Source organism: Sinohyriopsis cumingii, chromosome 2 (genome assembly GCF_028554795.1).
Source record: "Sinohyriopsis cumingii isolate HCF-2022 chromosome 2, ASM2855479v2, whole genome shotgun sequence".
Classification (NCBI taxonomy): domain Eukaryota; kingdom Metazoa; phylum Mollusca; class Bivalvia; order Unionida; family Unionidae; genus Sinohyriopsis; species Sinohyriopsis cumingii.
The window spans coordinates 85750956-85771542 of NC_142962.1; the positions used below are offsets into that span (position 1 = coordinate 85750956).

Genomic DNA, 20587 nt, shown 5'->3' on the forward strand with positions numbered 1-20587 from the left:
TGAATGATCTTCATAGTTACAAACATTGGGACTGCTTTGAATGATCTTCATAGTTACAAACATTGGGACTGCTCTGAATGATCTTCATAGTTACAAACATTGGGACTGCTCTGAATGATCTCCATAGTTACAAACATTGGGACTGCTTTGAATGATCTCCATAGTTACACACATTGGGACTGCTCTGAATGATCTCCATAGTTACAAACATTGGGACTGCTCTGAATGATCTTCATAGTTACAAACATTGGGACTGCTCTGAATGATCTTCATAGTTACAAACATTGGGACTGCTTTGAATGATCTTCAAAGTTACAAACATTGGGACTGCTCTGAATGATCTTCATAGTTACAAACATTGGGACTGCTCTGAATGATCTTCATAGTTACAAACATCGAGACTGCTTTGAATGATCTCCATAGTTACAAACATCGGGACTACTTTGAATGATCTCCATTGTTACAAACATTGTGACTGCTTTAAATGATCTACATAGTTACAAACATTGTGACTGCTTTGAATGATCTCCATAGTTACAAACATTGGGACTGCCTTGAATGATCTCCATAGTTACAAACATTGGGACTGTTTTGAATGATCTCCATAGTTACAAACATTGGGACAGCTTTGAATGATCTCCATAGTTACAAACATTGGGACTGCTCAGAATGATCTTCGTAGTTACAAACATTGGGACTGCTTTGAATGATCTCCACAGTTACAAACATTGGGACTGCTCTGAATGATCTACATAGTTACAAACATTGGGACTGCTCAGAATGATCTCCATAGTTACAAACATTGGGACTGCTTTGAATGTTCTCCATAGTTACAAACATTGTGACTGCTTTGAATGATCTCCATAGTTACAAACATTGGGACTGCTTTGAGGTGGCGCTCACCAGATAATATGTACTTTTGAGAGAGTGACGTATGTAAGGTGAAGTAGTTCACATTTAAAACATGCACAGTGGAGAGAATGTTTGCATACCTCTATGCTACATTAATGTAATGTGGATGATATTTCTTTTGGATATTGTACTTTTGGAAATTTTACATGATTTAAGCACACTGCTAACTAAAATGACTGCTCCCTTGTGTTAAAAAATCAGTCTGAATTAGTCTAAAGTACACTATACATAGCAGCTATTAAAATAGGGAAAATGAATTTTGCCAGACTAGACAATACCAGCTTCTGAAAGTGCAATGAATGAATTACCAAATATATAAAATGTAAAAAAAGTTATCGGCTCTTTTTTATACAATTGACCTCTGAAGTTCAGGAAGTGAAAATGACCAAGTAGAGCTAGCACTTTTTTGAAAGGTGCACATTTGAAGTAAGGCCAAGCTGTATACTCTATAACCCATAGTACACCCATCAATCATACACCAAAATAAAGGGAATTAAAGGTTCTTTGCATTATACCTAAGATATACAAGGTCTTTTTTAAATAGCCAGTATAACCAGTGAGGAAAGCCGGGGACATTCTTTTTCTTTAAAATCCTAACCCTATGCAAAATGCGAAACTGTATAGCGCCACCTTAAAGAAAATAAAAAAATGTTTGCAATTATTTTTTTTTATTTTCATATAATTATGTATGATGTTCTGAAAAAAATGGTACATTCATATTGCATTTAAGCATGAAAATAGGCTAATTATGATCATTTTTCTCTTGCTTACATAATTTGCCATGAGGTATGTTTGTGTGAGTAGTGACCTTAATTATGGGGAAATTAGAAGACTTAGAATATAGGAATAGAGTCAACTTAAATTTAAAACTGTTGCAATAAGTGACAGAAATATATGGTGAAAATGTTTCTTTTCATTTATTTGCAATGAAATAAAAAAATAAATGAAGAGAAAGTGAATTCGCTTCTTCCATATTAAACAATAGGCAAATATTTTACACTTTGACCTTTGACCTTTATGAAGCTGATGAGTTACCTCCCTTTTCTAATTGTAAAATTCATTGTTGATATCTCAGAAATAATTCTGGCTAGTTTCATGTTCCTGTCATTCAGCATAACACTGGTTGCTATGTTTACAAAATGTAATGTGCATTCTTAAAATAGCTCACTTTTGTCATGGGGGGGGGTAGGCTGGACTTGTTAGAGACTCTGACACTCATAAATACTGTTCTGTGGGGAAAAAGGCAGGAGAATTATTCATAAGGATTGTTTTGATGCTTGCGACTTAAATGTTTCAGCCATATAAACATAATTAAATCATAAAAAAATAATACCTACATCTTCTTTATGGTGGCGCTCACCAGATAATATGTACTTTTGAGAGAGTGACGTATGTAAGGTGAAGTAGTTCACATTTAAAACATGCACAGTGGAGAGAATGTTTGCATACCTCTATGCTACATTAATGTAATGTGGATGATATTTCTTTTGGATATTGTACTTTTGGAAATTTTACATGATTTAAGCACACTGCTAACTAAAATGACTGCTCCCTTGTGTTAAAAAATCAGTCTGAATTAGTCTAAAGTACACTATACATAGCAGCTATTAAAATAGGGAAAATGAATTTTGCCAGACTAGACAATACCAGCTTCTGAAAGTGCAATGAATGAATTACCAAATATATAAAATGTAAAAAAAGTTATCGGCTCTTTTTTATACAATTGACCTCTGAAGTTCAGGAAGTGAAAATGACCAAGCAGAGCTAGCACTTTTTTGAAAGGTGCACATTTGAAGTAAGGCCAAGCTGTATACTCTATAACCCATAGTACACCCATCAATCATACACTAAAATAAAGGGAATTAAAGGTTCTTTGCATTATACCTAAGATATACAAGGTCTTTTTTAAATAGCCAGTATAACCAGTGAGGAAAGCCGGGGACATTCTTTTTCTTTAAAATCCTAACCCTATGCAAAATGCGAAACTGTATAGCGCCACCTGAATGATCTCCACAGTTACAAACACTGGGACTGCTTAGAATGATCTCCATAGTTACAAACACATCATTATAAGAATGCGCTGACACCTAAACATTTTCCATAATTATGCACATAACTATGATATAAAAATCAGACAATGTCCTAACCATTGTGCAACTACAGTTATATTAAACAGTACGAAAATGTTAATATTTAAAATACAGGCACACATAGCAAGTGATCTAGAGGGTTTATCCCTGAAACATTAATTTGTTGAAATACACAGAGCTGAATGATCTTGAGGGTCTATCCCTGAAACATTAACTTGTTGAAACAAATGCACATGTTGGCAATTTGTTTTTTTTCACCATGCCATAATTAGGTAGAATGCTTTGGTAAAATGAATGATAGCATCACAGCTTGAAATATGATCATTACTGTTACAACTCTATTGTCTTAAACTATGCAACAGAAAGAAGCAAAAGCAACAAGTTTGTAGAATTCAACAGATAATTTAATTCTGTGGAGTAAAAGTGAAAACTTAAATGAAACCGACAGTATTGTGAATAAAGTTCTAAATAATCCTAAATGTTCTATCACAAGTCCAAAAGTATACAGTGTTCCGAATGAATTCCAATCTTGAATGTGCTAATGTACCAACAGTCTCAATGAATCACAATGATATAATCCAGAATATCTTTGAATAAATTTCACAATAACCCCAAAATAGTGTTTCAATTAATAAGTTAAATAAATGATTAATCTCAAATTATATCTGAACACAACAGTAAATAACCCCACTGATAGAAATTAAAGTAGGAATGAATAATTTTGTTTATCAAAACCTTATATATAAAAAACTAAGACACAATAAAATGACCAGGATGTGGGTTAAAAGTTCGCTCCTAGAATATTCTTTATTAGTTTTTATAGATAATCGAGACCTTGAACTCAGATATCAGTGAATAACTTATTTACAACTTATAAAAGTTAGCTATCTACAAATGACCATTACCTTAAATAACAACCTACTACCATGGATAAAAGCTTAGCACACAATATAGTTCTTGTTCTTGTTGGGTTTAACGCCATTTTTCAGCACACGATAGGCTATACATGGCGGCCAGTATTAATGGTGGAGGAAGAACCCGGGAAAAGCACGGAAAGAACCACCGACCCACGAGAAGCAGCACACAATATAGATATGCCTAAGAATTACATTATGACATAAATGATATGACCAGAATTACATTATGATATAATTGATATGACCAGAATTATATTATGATATAATTGATATGACAAGAATTACATTATGATTTAAATGATATGACCAGAATTACATTATGGTATAAATGATATGACAAGAATTACATTATGATATAATTGATATGACCAGAATTACGTTATGATATAATGCCCCAGCTACCAAGTGCAGAGTATCAATTCAAAAGTGTTCTCCATGGTATAGCAGTGTTAGGGACCAGCTTTGCACTGCTAAAAGAGACCACTGTAAAGCTGAAAGGCATTGGCTTTCCACCAGACTCACTATTCATAAGCAAATCTATGAAGCCGCTAAGAAGAATGTCACAAATATAGTCCATGCAGTGAAATCAGCCCACTACACTACATGGAAAGTTCCAGCTGCAAAGATCTCTTCGAGATTACTAACAAGCTAATGTCAAGGAACAAACCAACACCACTTCCAACTACCTTCTCTCCAGTCGACCTTCTGGACATGTTTGCAAATTTCTTTTGTGACAAAGTACAAACCATTAGAGATAAGCTTGACACCACAATTTCAAGTGACTCATCATCACCATACAGTTGGGATACAGAATTTGAGCGGCAACCGTTAGCAGCATTTGAACCTGTCTCTATGGATTTTGTACATACAATCCTGATGAAGAGTGCATCAAAGTCATGTGAACTTGATCCAATTCCAACATCACTGCTGCTTGAGTGCTTGGATCCAGTATTGCTTTCACTAACTGATGTTATTAATACCTCTCTCTCATCAGGGGAATTCCCATCATTTTTCAAAACTGCCATTGTAAAGCCTCTGCTGAAGAAACCAACACTAGACCATAAAGATTTAAAGAACTACCACCCAGTTTCTAATATCCCATTCATATAAAAAATCTTAGAAAAGGTTGTTCTATTCCAGTTTGTATCTCATCTGAATTCAAACAGTCTTTTTAGCAATGTACAATCTGCATATCGCCCTTGCCACAGTACTGAAACTACTCTTCTAACAGTAGTTAATGACATTCTCTCTGCTTTGGATAGCGAAAAGATTACAGTCCTCACCCTCCTTGATTTGTCTGCAGAATCTGACACAATACACCATGATGTATTACTTCACCGTCTCCAGCAGGTATTTGGCATTCATGATATAGCCTTACTGTGCTTCAAGTCCTACTTGGTCAACAGGACACAAATTGTGTCTGCAAATGGAATACAGTCCGGCCCAGTTGATCTATGTTGTGGTATTTCACAGGGGTCTGTTCTTGGACTTGTTCTGTTCATTCTATACACTCAGCCGCTCTCAAGTGTCATAGATCATCATCCAGTGTCTCACCAATTTTATGCTGATGACACACAAATATACAAATCTAGCCACACAACTGAAGTTGATGCTACCATCCAAAGTGTAGAGAGATGCATTTCTGATGTGAAATCATGGATGACATGTAACAAGCTGCAGATGAATGATGATAAAACTGAAGCCATTCTGATTACAACACAAAGACTTTCTCATTCACATCCTTTACCTCAAACAATAAATATCAGCATCACCAACATTAAATTCACATAATCAGTACGAAACATAGGTGTTACTCTGGACAGTTCTCTCACATTGCACCAACATATCATGAACATATGGAAGTCTGCATATCTTGAGCTGAGACGCATCAGCTCAATTCGCAAATATCTTTCAGTTGATGCCACTAAAACACTTGTGTATTCCTTACTACTTTCAAGACTGGACTATTGTAACTCAATTCTGTCTGGTTCATCTCAATATCTACTCCAAAAACTTCAAAACACTGCTGCTCGAATCATACTTAGAGTACCACGATCAAAGCACACCTCCCCACTGCTCTGTACCCTACACTGGCTATCCATCTGATCCAGAATCAAACACAAAATTTGTTCTCTGTGCTATGTTTCACTGACAGACTCTAGTCCAACATACCTATCTGACCTCACCAATGTGTACACACCAGCAAGATACTTACGCTTCTCTTCTGACAATCATATACTCATTATTCCCACTATGAAAATGAAGTCATATGGACAATGTTCTTTTGCATACCAGGGCCCAGCGACATGGAGTGAATTGCCCACTGAACATAGACACAAAGACAAAGTGGTCACATTCAAGAGTGCTCTCAAAATTCACTTATTTCAACTACAAGAACAAATTTAAAGACCTAATAATGTTTCCTACCTTAAATATTCTCAGCATGTTTTTTTCTATGTTTTCTAATTTCATGGTGTTTGTGTTTGTAATCATATCATTATATGTTTTTTATTTTATAGGTGTTGTCTAATGTTGTAAAGCGCTTAGAGCTTCAAAAGATTAGGTGCTATACAAAGTGCTCATTATTATTATTATTATTATTATTATGACCAGAATTACATTATGATATAACTGATATGACAAGAATTACATTATGATATAAATGATATGGCCAGAATCACATTATGATATAAATGATATGACTAGAATTACATTATGATATAAATGATATGACAAGAATTACATTATGATATAAATGATATGACCAGAATTACATTATGATATAATTGATAAGACAAGAATTAAATTATGATATAACTGATATGACATCATATTTTACCATACTGAAGTAATATTAACTCTGGTACAGACATCATGTAAAATGACAAGATTGAAGTTTTCATCTTGTATTAAGAAAAGAAAAAATTTGTATACAATTTTATTAATCAAAATAACAGTCCATGAAAGAAATAATAAAGTTCACAAAAAGTCTTTATTGATTTACAACCTACCATTTTCAGCTGACAGGCCTACTAATGTGATTTCAATCATTGTTTCATACTTAAAAATCACCCACAGACAAACACTTTTCTTTGTGTATTTGTTAAGAGACATTGTGATCTTCAACCTGTGCAAATCTGAAGACTTTTTAATTGTTGTTCAGCTTTAATGATATAGACAACTGGTGATTTTTCCCTGTGCTCTTTTTCATACAATTTACCTCTGAAGTTCAGGAAGTGAAAATGACCAAGTTGAGCTAGCACTTTTTTGAAAGGTGCACATCTGAAGTAAGGCCAAGCTGCATACTCTTTAACTCATAGTAGACCCATCAATCATACACCAAAATAAGGGGAATTAAAGGTTCTTTGAATTATACCTAAGATATACAAGGTCTTTTCTAAATAGCCAGTATAATCAGTGAGGAAAGCCGGGGAAATTCTTTATCTTTAAAATCCTAACCCTATGCAAAATGCGAAACTGTTGAGCGCCACCACAGACAATTGGTGACTTTTTCCCTGTGCTCTTCTGCATATAACCTTTTATAATGGGATAGTGATATAGACAACTGGTGATTTTTCCCTGTGCTCTTCTACATAAAACACATTACAATGGGATAGTGATACAGACAATTAGTAACTTTTTCCCTGTGCTCTTCTACATAAAACCCACAATAATGGAATAGTGATATAGACAACTGGTGACTTTTTCCCCGTGCTCTTCTACGTAAAACACATTATAATGGGATAGTGATATAGACAATTGGTAACTTTTTCCCTGTGCACTTCTACATAAAACCCATTATAATGGGATAGTGATATAGACAACTGGTGAATTTTTCCAAGTGCTCTTGTATAAAAGAAACCATTAAAATGGGATAGTGATATAGACAATTGGTGACATTTTCCCTGTGCTTTTCTACATATAACCCATTATAATAGGATAGTGATATAGACAACTGGAGATTTTTCCCTGTACTTTTCTACATAAAACCCATTATAATGGGATAGTGATCTAGACAACTGGTGATTTTTCCCTGTGCTCTTCTACATAAAACCCATTATAATGGGATAGTGATATAGACAACTAGTGATTTTTCCCTGTGCTCTTCTACATAAAACCCATTATAATGGGATAGTGATATAGACAATTAGTGACTTTTTCCCTGTGCTCTTCTACATAAAACCCATTATAATGGGATAGTGATACAGACAACTGGTGATTTTTCCCTGTGCTCTTCTACATAAAATACATTACAATGGGATAGTGATACGGACAATTAGTAACTTTTTCCCTGTGCTCTTCTACATAAAACCTTTTATAATGGGATAGTGATACAGACAATTAGTAACTTTTTCCCTGTGCTCTTCTACATAAAACCCATGATAATGGAATAGTGATATAAATGATTAGTGCCTTATTCCCTGTACTCTTCTACATAAAACACATTATAATGGGATAGTGATATAGACAATTGGTGACTTTTTCCCTGTGCTCTTCTAAATATAACCCATTATAATGGGATAGTGATACAGACAACTGGTGATTTTTCCCTGTGCTCTTCTACATAAAACCCATTATAATGGGATAGTGATACAGACAACTGATGATTTTTCCCTGTGCTCTTCTACATAAAACACATTACAATGGGATAGTGATACAGACAATTAGTAACTTTTTCCCTGTGCTCTTCTACATAAAACCCATGATAATGGAACAGTGATATAGACGATTAGTGACTTATTCCCTGTACTCTTCTACATATAACACATTATAATGTGATAGTGATATAGACAATTGGTGACTTTTTCCCTGTGCTCTTCTACATAAAACCCATTATAATGGGATAGTGATATAGACAATTGGTGACTTTTTCCCTGTGCTATTCTACATAAAACCCATTATAATGGGATAGTGATATAGACAATTGGTGACTTTTTCATTGTGCTCTTCTACAAAAACCCATTAAAATGGGATAGGAAAATGCTTACATATTGCTTAGGCCCCCAGCTTCATAAAAACTTACAAATTTAATTTATTAACTTTGATGAGTTTATTCATAAGCAAAAATTCTGGTAATATTTTTCTTTTAATTTTCCACTTTCAAGTAGAAAACATTCTCAGTCTTTGATTCTTATTTTCATATTTAAAGAAGAAATGGGTTTGTGTCTGTTTCAATATTGGTACTACAAATGACAAGTTGTGTTCACATGGATATACTTTATAAATAGCTACACATATTTACTGTCACTATACTACCAAGTGCCTTAAATACTAAATATAATGGGAACATTACAACAAACCTGAACAGGTGAGATTCCCAGGTAAAGGGCTACATCTGTAAGCCACTGTTCTGCTATCAGCATGGCTTGAGGACCCCCAAATCCCCTAAAGGCTGTGTTGGAGGGGGTGTTGGTCTTGCATAGGTAACCAGTCACTTTCAGGTTGGGGATCTTGTAAGCATTTTCACAGTGAAAAAGTGCACGATCTAGCACCTACAACAAAAGTAAAATAACATATATCTATTATTTTGTAGCAAATCATTCAAAACAAAAATACCATGACTGGTCTTTAAAAAAAATGCCAAGATCACTCAGTATTAAGAAATTCAGTCAACAAAATGAGAAAGCTATAATCATGTTCACAAAACATGAATCTCACACCAACCTGCCTTATAGCAAACTATGATATCCTGTCATTCTTCAATTCTGTGACAACTGCATTAAATCTAGAAGACAGATCCATACTTTGGTAGGGCATTAACCGAATTCATATCTACACAGAGAATCAAGACTTTGTACACAGACATCCATTGGAAACTAACCTGAATGTGAGATTTAGATGAAGTAAATAACAATTTAGACAATGGATGGAGACTGAGCTCACTTGCACAGTGTTGGATCAGTATCATCAGTCTGAACCTGTAACCATAATTGACTGCAGGTCTCTGACATAGTATAGTCTAGTTTCTGCTTCATACAAAAACTAATGATTTATTAAATGTTATTTACATTGTACTGATGATAGACAGACAAGTGTTCAGTGTTAATAAGAAACAACTGAATATGTTATTTACATTGTACTGATGATAGACAGACAAGTGTTCAGTGTTAATAAGAAACAACTGAATATGTTCATAAGAGTCTTACTTGCATGTCAAATTGTCAAGTTATAAATAACTGTGAATGGTTTGGTTTGGTGATTTTCGACAAGTTATTAATAACTGTGAATGGTTTGGTTTGGTGATTTTTGACAAATTAATAATGTGAATGGTTTGGTTTGGTGATTTTTGACAAGTTATTAATAACTGAATGGTTTGGTGATTTTTGACCAGTTATTAATAACTGTGAATGGTTTGGTTTGGTGATTTTTTAGGGTTTAATGCCATTTTTTAGTACTTGATAGGTGGCGATCAATATATTTGGTGGAGGAAGAATCAGAGAAAACCCCAAGATCCACTGACCCATGGGAAGCTCCTGGCAAGCTCTCTCACATACCCACACTGGCCGAGTGGAGACTTGACCCCATGCAGATAATTCTGAATGAACTGAGAAGGCTCTTTAAATCTTTTCCCTTTCAAAAGCCCAGTTTACTGATGGCAAAAACAATCCTGCAAGGCACAGTGCGAGGGTGCAAAAGAAGTAGCAGACAGAAAAAGAGGTGGGAAGACAACATTAAAGAATGGACAGGCATGGGATTTGGAGAATCCCAGTGGGCAGTAGAGACCAGGGAAAGATGGAGCGAATTGGTTGTGAAGTCAACTGTGGTGCCTCAATGACCTCTTGGGTTAAGGGATTGATGATGACAATGATGATGATCATCATCATGATGATGAAAAGATTGGATGTGCATGCAGTCTATTTCTTCTTATAATTCTGAGTGTGCTACAACATTAATATAAATACTACTGTATTTTACTGTAGGCAATTCAGAATCTTCTAAGTTCAGACAACTGTCTTTGGGTTTATCTAACACAAGTATTGATATACTCTGGATAATGAGACAAGACAGTAGTTGTTATGACATGCATCATTCAGTATACTTTATGTAGGATACAACATTTATCAACTTTTGGATCTTAATTCACTAAATTATCTAATTACTTACTGATGGTGAAAGATCAATGGAGTTGCCCGCATTGCTGTAAAATTCCAACTGCAGTGCAAGAATCTTGCCTTGCTTTGTGAATCCAACCTATGGTACAACATAAAAGCAATTAATAGTGGCATATCTTCATTTATTATATAAATTTTACCAATGATTAGTATCAAAGCATTATATAATATAAACATTATGTGACACTTTCACGTAACAAATACCACTTCGAAAAGTAACACCAACAATTAGTAGCAAAGTATTATGTGATACAAATATTATGTGACACTTTCATGTAACAAACAACCACATCACATAGTAACACGAACTATGAGTGTCAAAGAGTTATGCCATACAAATATTATGTGATACTTTCACAAAACAAATAACCACATCACACCGTAACTCCAAGGATTAGTATCAGATATTATACCTTAGAAATACTATGCTTCACTGTGACATAACACATAGCCACATCACATAATAACACAAATTATTAGTATAAAAGTATTATGCCATACAAATATTATGTCACACTTTAACATAAGACATCACACAGTGCCACCAATTATTAGTATAAAAGTATTATGTCATATGCTGTGATATAACACATAGCCACAACCCAAAGTAACACAAATGATTAGTATCAAAATATTATGCCATACAAATATTATGTCACACAGTGACATATGCTACAATGAACTCAATAAAAATGAAACTTATTCAAAACAAGGCCAGGTAGTTGCCAAATTCCATTTGTTAGGTTGGTTGACAGTCTAAATAGAGTCCATGCCATGTATGAAGTACTACAACAGACAGAACATGCACTGGCACAGAAAATGACAATGCAAACAAAAAGCTAATTGGTAGTCTTCATACCTGACAACTTTCAAAGCTACTTGTTTTAAATATAGTGCCATCAGTTGTGAAAATCAAACAAGATTATCTTTATTGGGGGGGGGGCCCTGAGTGGCCGAGTGGTCTAATGCGCTCTCCGTTACGGATCACTGCCATCTCACCTCTGTCTGCATGGGTTCGAGTCTAGGATTCGGCTAACATGGATATGTGAGAAAGCTCGCCAGTAGCTTCTCATGGGTTGGTGGTTCTTCCCAGGGTTTTCCCAGGTTCTTCCTCCACCATTAATACTGGCCGCCATACATAGCCTATCATGTGCTGAAATATGGCATTAAACCCCACAACTAACAAACAAACAAACAAATAAAACAACAAATCTTTATAGGTTGATTATGTCAATACACATCAATAACCCATAATCAAGCTTTAAATTTTACTTTTGAACTTAAAACATGGATTATGCCATCACCAATAAAGACCAATAATCAAGCTTTAAATTTTACTTTTGAACTTAAAACATGGATTATGCCATCACCAATAAAGACCAATAATCAAGCTTTAAACTTTACTTTTGAACTTAAAACATGGATTATGCCATCACCAATAAAGACCAATAATCAAGCTTTAAATTTTACTTTTGAACTTAAAACATGGATTATGCCATCACCAATAAAGACCAATAATCAAGCTTTAAATTTTACTTTTGAACTTAAAACATGGATTATGCCATCACCAATAAAGACCAATAATCAAGCTTTAAACTTTACTTTTGAACTTAAAACATGGATTATGCCATCACCAATAAAGACCAATAATCAAGCTTTAAATTTTACTTTTGAACTTAAAACATGGATTATGCCATCACCAATAAAGACCAATAATCAAGCTTTAAACTTTACTTTTGAACTTAAAACATGGATTATGCCATCACCAATAAAGACCAATAATCAAGCTTTAAACTTTACTTTTGAACTTAAAACATGGATTATGCCATCACCAATAAAGACCCATAATCAAGCTTTAAACTTTACTTTTGAACTTAAAACATGGATTATGCCATCACCAATAAAGACCAATAATCAAGCTTTAAATTTTACTTTCGAACTTAAAACATGGATTATGCCATCACCAATAAAGACCAATAATCAAGCTTTAAACTTTACTTTTGAACTTAAAACATGGATTATGCCATCACCAATAAAGACCAATAATCAAGCTTTAAATTTTACTTTTGAACTTAAAACATGGATTATGCCATCACCAATAAAGACCAATAATCAAGCTTTAAACTTTACTTTTGAACTTAAAACATGGATTATGCCATCACCAATAAAGACCCATAATCAAGCTTTAAACTTTACTTTTGAACTTAAAACATGGATTATGCCATCACCAATAAAGACCCATAATCAAGCTTTAAACTTTACTTTTGAACTTAAAACATGGATTATGCCATCACCAATAAAGACCAATAATCAAGCTTTAAATTTTACTTTTGAACTTAAAACATGGATTATGCCATCACCAATAAAGACCCATAATCAAGCTTTAAACTTTACTTTTGAACTTAAAACATGGATTATGCCATCACCAATAAAGACCAATAATCAAGCTTTAAATTTTACTTTTGAACTTAAAACATGGATTATGCCATCACCAATAAAGACCCATAATCAAGCTTTAAACTTTACTTTTGAACTTAAAACATGGATTATGCCATCACCAATAAAGACCAATAATCAAGCTTTAAATTTTACTTTTGAACTTAAAACATGGATTATGCCATCACCAATAAAGACCCATAATCAAGCTTTAAACTTTACTTTTGAACTTAAAACATGGATTATGCCATCACCAATAAAGACCAATAATCAAGCTTCAAATTTTACTTTTGAACTTAAAACATGGATTATGCCATCACCAATAAAGACCAATAATCAAGCTTTAAACTTTACTTTTGAACTTAAAACATGGATTATGCCATCACCAATAAAGACCAATAATCAAGCTTTAAATTTTACTTTTGAACTTAAAACATGGATTATGCCATCACCAATAAAGACCAATAATCAAGCTTTAAACTTTACTTTTGAACTTAAAACATGGATTATGCCATCACCAATAAAGACCAATAATCAAGCTTTAAACTTTACTTTTGAACTTAAAACATGGATTATGCCATCACCAATAAAGACCAATAATCAAGCTTTAAACTTTACTTTTGAACTTAAAACATGGATTATGCCATCACCAATAAAGACCAATAATCAAGCTTTAAATTTTACTTTTGAACTTAAAACATGGATTATGCCATCACCAATAAAGACCCATAATCAAGCTTTAAACTTTACTTTTGAACTTAAAACATGGATTATGCCATCACCAATAAAGACCAATAATCAAGCTTTAAATTTTACTTTTGAACTTAAAACATGGATTATGCCATCACCAATAAAGACCCATAATCAAGCTTTAAACTTTACTTTTGAACTTAAAACATGGATTATGCCATCACCAATAAAGACCAATAATCAAGCTTTAAATTTTACTTTTGAACTTAAAACATGGATTATGCCATCACCAATAAAGACCCATAATCAAGCTTTAAACTTTACTTTTGAACTTAAAACATGGATTATGCCATCACCAATAAAGACCAATAATCAAGCTTCAAATTTTACTTTTGAACTTAAAACATGGATTATGCCATCACCAATAAAGACCAATAATCAAGCTTTAAACTTTACTTTTGAACTTAAAACATGGATTATGCCATCACCAATAAAGACCAATAATCAAGCTTTAAATTTTACTTTTGAACTTAAAACATGGATTATGCCATCACCAATAAAGACCAATAATCAAGCTTTAAACTTTACTTTTGAACTTAAAACATGGATTATGCCATCACCAATAAAGACCAATAATCAAGCTTTAAATTTTACTTTTGAACTTAAAACATGGATTATGCCATTACCAATAAAGACCCATAATCAAGCTTTAAACTTTACTTTTGAACTTAAAACATGGATTATGCCATCACCAATAAAGACCAATAATCAAGCTTCAAATTTTACTTTTGAACTTAAAACATGGATTATGCCATCACCAATAAAGACCAATAATCAAGCTTTAAACTTTACTTTTGAACTTAAAACATGGATTATGCCATCACCAATAAAGACCAATAATCAAGCTTTAAATTTTACTTTTGAACTTAAAACATGGATTATGCCATCACCAATAAAGACCAATAATCAAGCTTTAAACTTTACTTTTGAACTTAAAACATGGATTATGCCATCACCAATAAAGACCAATGCAAGATAATTCTGATCTTATTTCATATTTACTGCAACATTTTATCATATTTGATAAATCTGCATAAAGGTGCTGAAACAAAATTAGTGTAAACACACTATAAATATCAGAAGTGAGATCAATTCATGTATATTTATAAAACATAAAGCAGTCTCTAATCAATATACACACTGTTATAAATAAAGGAACATACAATGTTGGGACACCATACAAACTGAGACAATATAAATTAATTTCCAAAGTAGCTTCTATGTTCACTTTATGTTTTGGGATGGATCTTTATTTTGAGTCATAGGTTTTGGGACATCTTGACAATCAAAATATTGATGATTGGTTGCCAAAATGATTAATAAAGGCATCAGTTGTAGGATTTGAAAACAAAATCATTCAACCCTTGCATCTTGAATAATGCATTCAAACTTGCATTTGCATATAGACTGTGGTATGCACTGTGTTAATCTGTTTCATTACGGTTTTCATTACCTGAAATTAACATCTATGTTTATTTTGTTATGACTCTATGGTCTTAAACAAAGTAACAAAATACAGTGAAATCGAATAAGTTTAGTAAAATTCAACAAATAATTTACTTTCCTATAATACAAAGTGAAAATTTTAAATGAACTTGCAGTATTGTGAATTAAATCCCAAACAGACCTAAAAGTTATATCACAAGTTCAAAAGTATACTGAATTAATTCCAATGGTGTTCCAAATGAACTTCAATCTTGAACATGCTGATCTACCAATCACCTGGAACAGTATTGATGTGCTAAGTCTTGATGTATCACAGTGATATAATCCAAGATGTCTCTAAATGAATTCAAAACAAACCCAAAATTTACTACAAAAGTATGAATGAGCACTTTGTAATTCCAATGAATAATTTCAACAAATAAATCCTCTAGTTTAAAAACTGAACACAGCTAAAAGACTGATTCTACTTTAGATGTTAAGATAGGAATAATCAATTCTGATGTTAACAACCTTAATATAGAAACCTAGGACACAATAAGATGATGATGAGGGTCAAAAGTTAATTTGAAGAACATTCTAAGTTGTCAACAAGGTAAGGTCTTTTACTTAAATTTTATTAAAGAACATCACAAACATCACACAGACCAGGAATTCCTTAGGGCAAAACAAATGTCCTGAACTCAAATCCAAGTAAACTTGTTTATCTGCAAATTATAATTATCTTCAAATATAATATACAATCATAAACAAATATTCTATGTAATATGTTTCTTTAATTAAAATATACATTAATCAGGTAGGTCCAAACCTTTTCCCTCAGTTATGCACAAAGATCACTCACACAATACAAATCAAATATACATAAAAATTTGGATTTTAATAATTTAAAATATTAAATTTAATAATACTTGCTACAGAGTAGGGTGTCCATTAATGTTGTTTACCCTCAGAGTGTTTACTAGCAATAATACTGCTTCCATTTTTTTGCAAGTATACAAACAACTCATATTTGTATTATATTTTGTGTTTTGCTGTACAATGCTGTACAAGGTTTTTGATGCAATAACAATTCTGATTTGATTTATATTATCTTTATCGTAAACCAAGCCTATTACTCATGCAATGTTTCCTTAGGTACAAAACCATTAGCTTCCAACAGCATAGTTACAAGAACCCAATGTCAGGATGCATAGTTGGCTTGCAAATAAAATAACCTTTGTATTTGATAGACCAAGTTAAAACAACAGGTTTATTATTCTACTACCTTGCAGAGTTCCAAACATGACTTGTTCAGATATCTTCATATCAACAAACAACATGCCAACGGTTTTTCAATATAAATGATATATAATATGGACGTGTATGCTACATCACAAAGTATAATTTCAGATACACTTCTTTGGCACATAAATTGCTTACGAAGAACAAAATGTAAAAATAAATAAAGACAGTACAAATTTTGTTTCATTCAGTGTTTTATTAAATAAGCATTCCATTTACCTACTTTATGGTAACATACAGAAGTGAGGAGCAGCAAATTAAACACAATGTGGTTCATATCCATAAGTTCTGAATATGATCTAGGTAACAGAAAGTTTAGCTAAAAGTTATAGGACAGGAAAAAATTCATTTATCTTGTCCCACAATATATATGTAAATATGGGAACTGACTGTACCTCAGTTTAGGTGAAATCTGAGAACATCAGTAAATCAAAAAAAAAAACTCAAAACCAAATATTTTACTTGGTCTCATTGGCCATTTGGCAAAAAACAGTGTACTCAATCCACCAATATGCTGGGGACTGATTAAGATAAATGAAGAAAACAAATCACAAAGTTAACAGTGGAAAATGATATTTTACCTACCCTAAGCACTTTTCAACTCAGTCTTTTTAAGGATGTAATAAGAGACATTTCAAACAGAAATGCATAAAAAGCACTGAATTTGCCAAACTTTACATGGCAATGTCTAATGCACATATTGTTTGAAAATGTTTAATGTTGTGCCTAGTTGGTTTAATCTCTGTTGTCAAAATGGCAACCTAGTTGGTACTGACCTACAAAAGGATGGGCAATAGTGCTGTCTTTTTTTTTTAATGCAAAGGGGCATAGCCATGCATTATAAATAGGATAATTCATTCATTCTGCAATGGTAGTGATAACCACAACAAAATAATAATAATGTCAATAATAATGCCCAAAATTAGTAGTAAAAATTATAGGCAAGTGAATAAATAACAAAATAAACGAATACATTTTTTAACTGAAAAAGAATGGCTCAAAACAAATCATGATTTTAATTTCATGCAGGTGCCCTTTAACATAAAATGTGGTAACGGTGCAATTACAGAACAATTTCCAAAAGTTTACAGCAAATCAAGATTTTCCTATGGGAAAGAGACAACTTACATCCACAAAACAAACACTCAACAGGAAAGCCAAGAAAAAAACTGGTCTCTAATATGTCTGAATGGCAGCAAAAACCTACATGGGCTATATATAACATGACTAAATGGCAGTGGAAATCTACATGGGCTATAGCATGACTGAATGGCAGTAAAAATCTACATGGGCTATAACATGACTGAATGGCAGCAAAAATCTACATGGGCTATAACATGAATGAATGGCAGTGGAAATCTACATGGGCTATAACATGACTGAATGGCAGTGGAAATCTACATGCAAGAGTTAAATAATGGAATAAAGGAAGCAAGAAGAATGAAATGAGTCTTAACATAATTTAAGTAAACTACATGTCTGTTTGGTGTCAAATTAGCAACATTATATAGAAATGATCAACATCTTGTGTACTGTATGAATGAAGCCTGAAAATAAAAAAGTCAGTATGTCTGATGTTTGTTAGATTACAAAAGGGACATTCTGCAGTTCTTTATGTAATGACGTATATACATGGTTCTGAGACAGTTGTTGTTGTAGGGTTTAACGCCATTTTTCAGCACATGATAGGCTATGCATGGCGGCCAGTATTAATGGTGGAGGAAGAACCCGAGAAATCCACGGAAAGAACCACCAATCCTCGAGAAGCTACTGGCAAGCTTTCTCACATACCCACATTGGCCGAATCCGAGACTCGAACCTACGCAGACAGAGGTGAGATGGCAGTGATCCATAACGGAGAGCGCTTTAGACCACTCGGCCATTAGGGGCCCCGGTTCTGAGACAGGACATCCAATGTAATGATCTATATTCATGGTTCTGAAACATGATGTCCAATGTAGTGATGTATATAAATGGATCTGAAACAGGATATCCAATGCAATGATGTATATACATAGCAATGAAAAATGATATCCTATATAATGATGTATGTACATGGCTCTCGCACACGACATCCAATGCAACAATGTATGTACATGGCTCTAAAACATTATATGCAATGCAATGATGTATGTACATGGTTCTGAAACATGATATTCAATGTAATGATGTACATGGCTTTGAAACCTGATATTCAATGTAACGATGCATGTACATGGCTCGGAAACATGATATTCAATGTAACGATGTATGTACATGGCTCGGAAACATGATATTCAATGTAACGATGTATGTACATGGCTCTAAAACATGATATTCAACGTAACAATGTATGTACATGGCTCTGATATTGAATGTAATGATGTATGTACATGGCTTTGAAACATGATATTCAATGTAACGATGTATGTACATGGCTCTGAAACATGATATTCAATGTAACAATGTATGTACATGGGTTTGAAACATGATATTCAATGTAACGATGTATGTACATGGGTTTGAAACATGATATTAAATGTAACAATGTATGCACATGGCTCTGAAATATGATATTCAATATAACGATGTATGTACATGGCTCTGATATTTAATGTAACGATGTATGTACATGGCTCGGAAACATGATATCCAATGTAATGATGAATATAAATATACATTTAACTGTGAACTGTGCACACCCAGATATACAATGACATTATGCAACACTTCACTTAAAATAAACACAGCTACATCTGTCCCGACATTATGTGACACTATATTAAACTGTGCACACCCACATCTGCTATGACAGCATGTGCCACATCTTACTGTAAATTGTGCACACCCTGATCTGCCCTATCATGCACTATATTTGTAAATGTAACACCACACTTGTACCTGTAACACCACATTTGTAACCGTAACACCATATTTGTAACGGTAAAACCACATCTGTAACTGTAACACCACATTTAACTGTGCACAGCCAGATGTCATGACATTGTGTGCCACCACATTGGTGTACACACATATCTGCCATGACAGTATGTACCATGACATCTGTGTACACCCACATCTGCAAATTCATTAGGTGCCATGATGTATGTACACTCAGCTCTGCCATGACATTATGCACATCTGTGAAACCCAAATCTGCCACGACAGTGTGTGTCACCACATCTGTGACACCCAAATCTGCCATGAGAGTATGTGCCAGAACATCTAACTGTGCACACCCAAATCTACCATGCAAGCATGTGCCACCACATCAAAACTGTGACACCCAGATCTACCATGACAGTATGTGCCACCACATCTAACTATGCACACCCAAATCTGCCATGACAGCATGTGCCACCACATCTGTGACACCAAATCTTTCATATTATGTGCCACCACATCTTAATCTGAACAGTGCACATATAGATCTGCCATGACATTATGCATTGCCATATGTAACTGTGAATTCTGCACACCCAGATTTGCAATGACATGTGCCAGCACATCTGACTGTACCAAGTTTCCAGTTGGTCACATGACCTTATAATACAAATATATGGCAGATAATCAGATATGTCATTTATACAGTTTTCAAAACTGGCATATCCACACCAATTGATCTGGATAAATACTAGTTTACAGAACTAAGCTTGAAATAATC

The 20587-nt window shown here is 33.6% G+C and overlaps 1 protein-coding gene across 2 annotated transcripts in view; it reads right to left on the minus strand.

The window, feature by feature from the left end:
• LOC149805312 (xanthine dehydrogenase/oxidase-like) overlaps positions 1-20587 on the minus strand; it is a 212841-nt gene that overhangs the window by 40619 nt on the left and 151635 nt on the right. For both annotated transcript variants that reach the window (XM_089949223.1, XM_089949222.1), the window contains exons 23-24: positions 11024-11110; positions 9220-9411 (exon numbers count right to left, since the gene is read on the minus strand). In XM_089949223.1, the coding sequence (XP_089805349.1) occupies positions 9220-9411; positions 11024-11110 (279 nt within the window). The remainder of the gene's footprint in view (positions 1-9219; positions 9412-11023; positions 11111-20587) is intronic.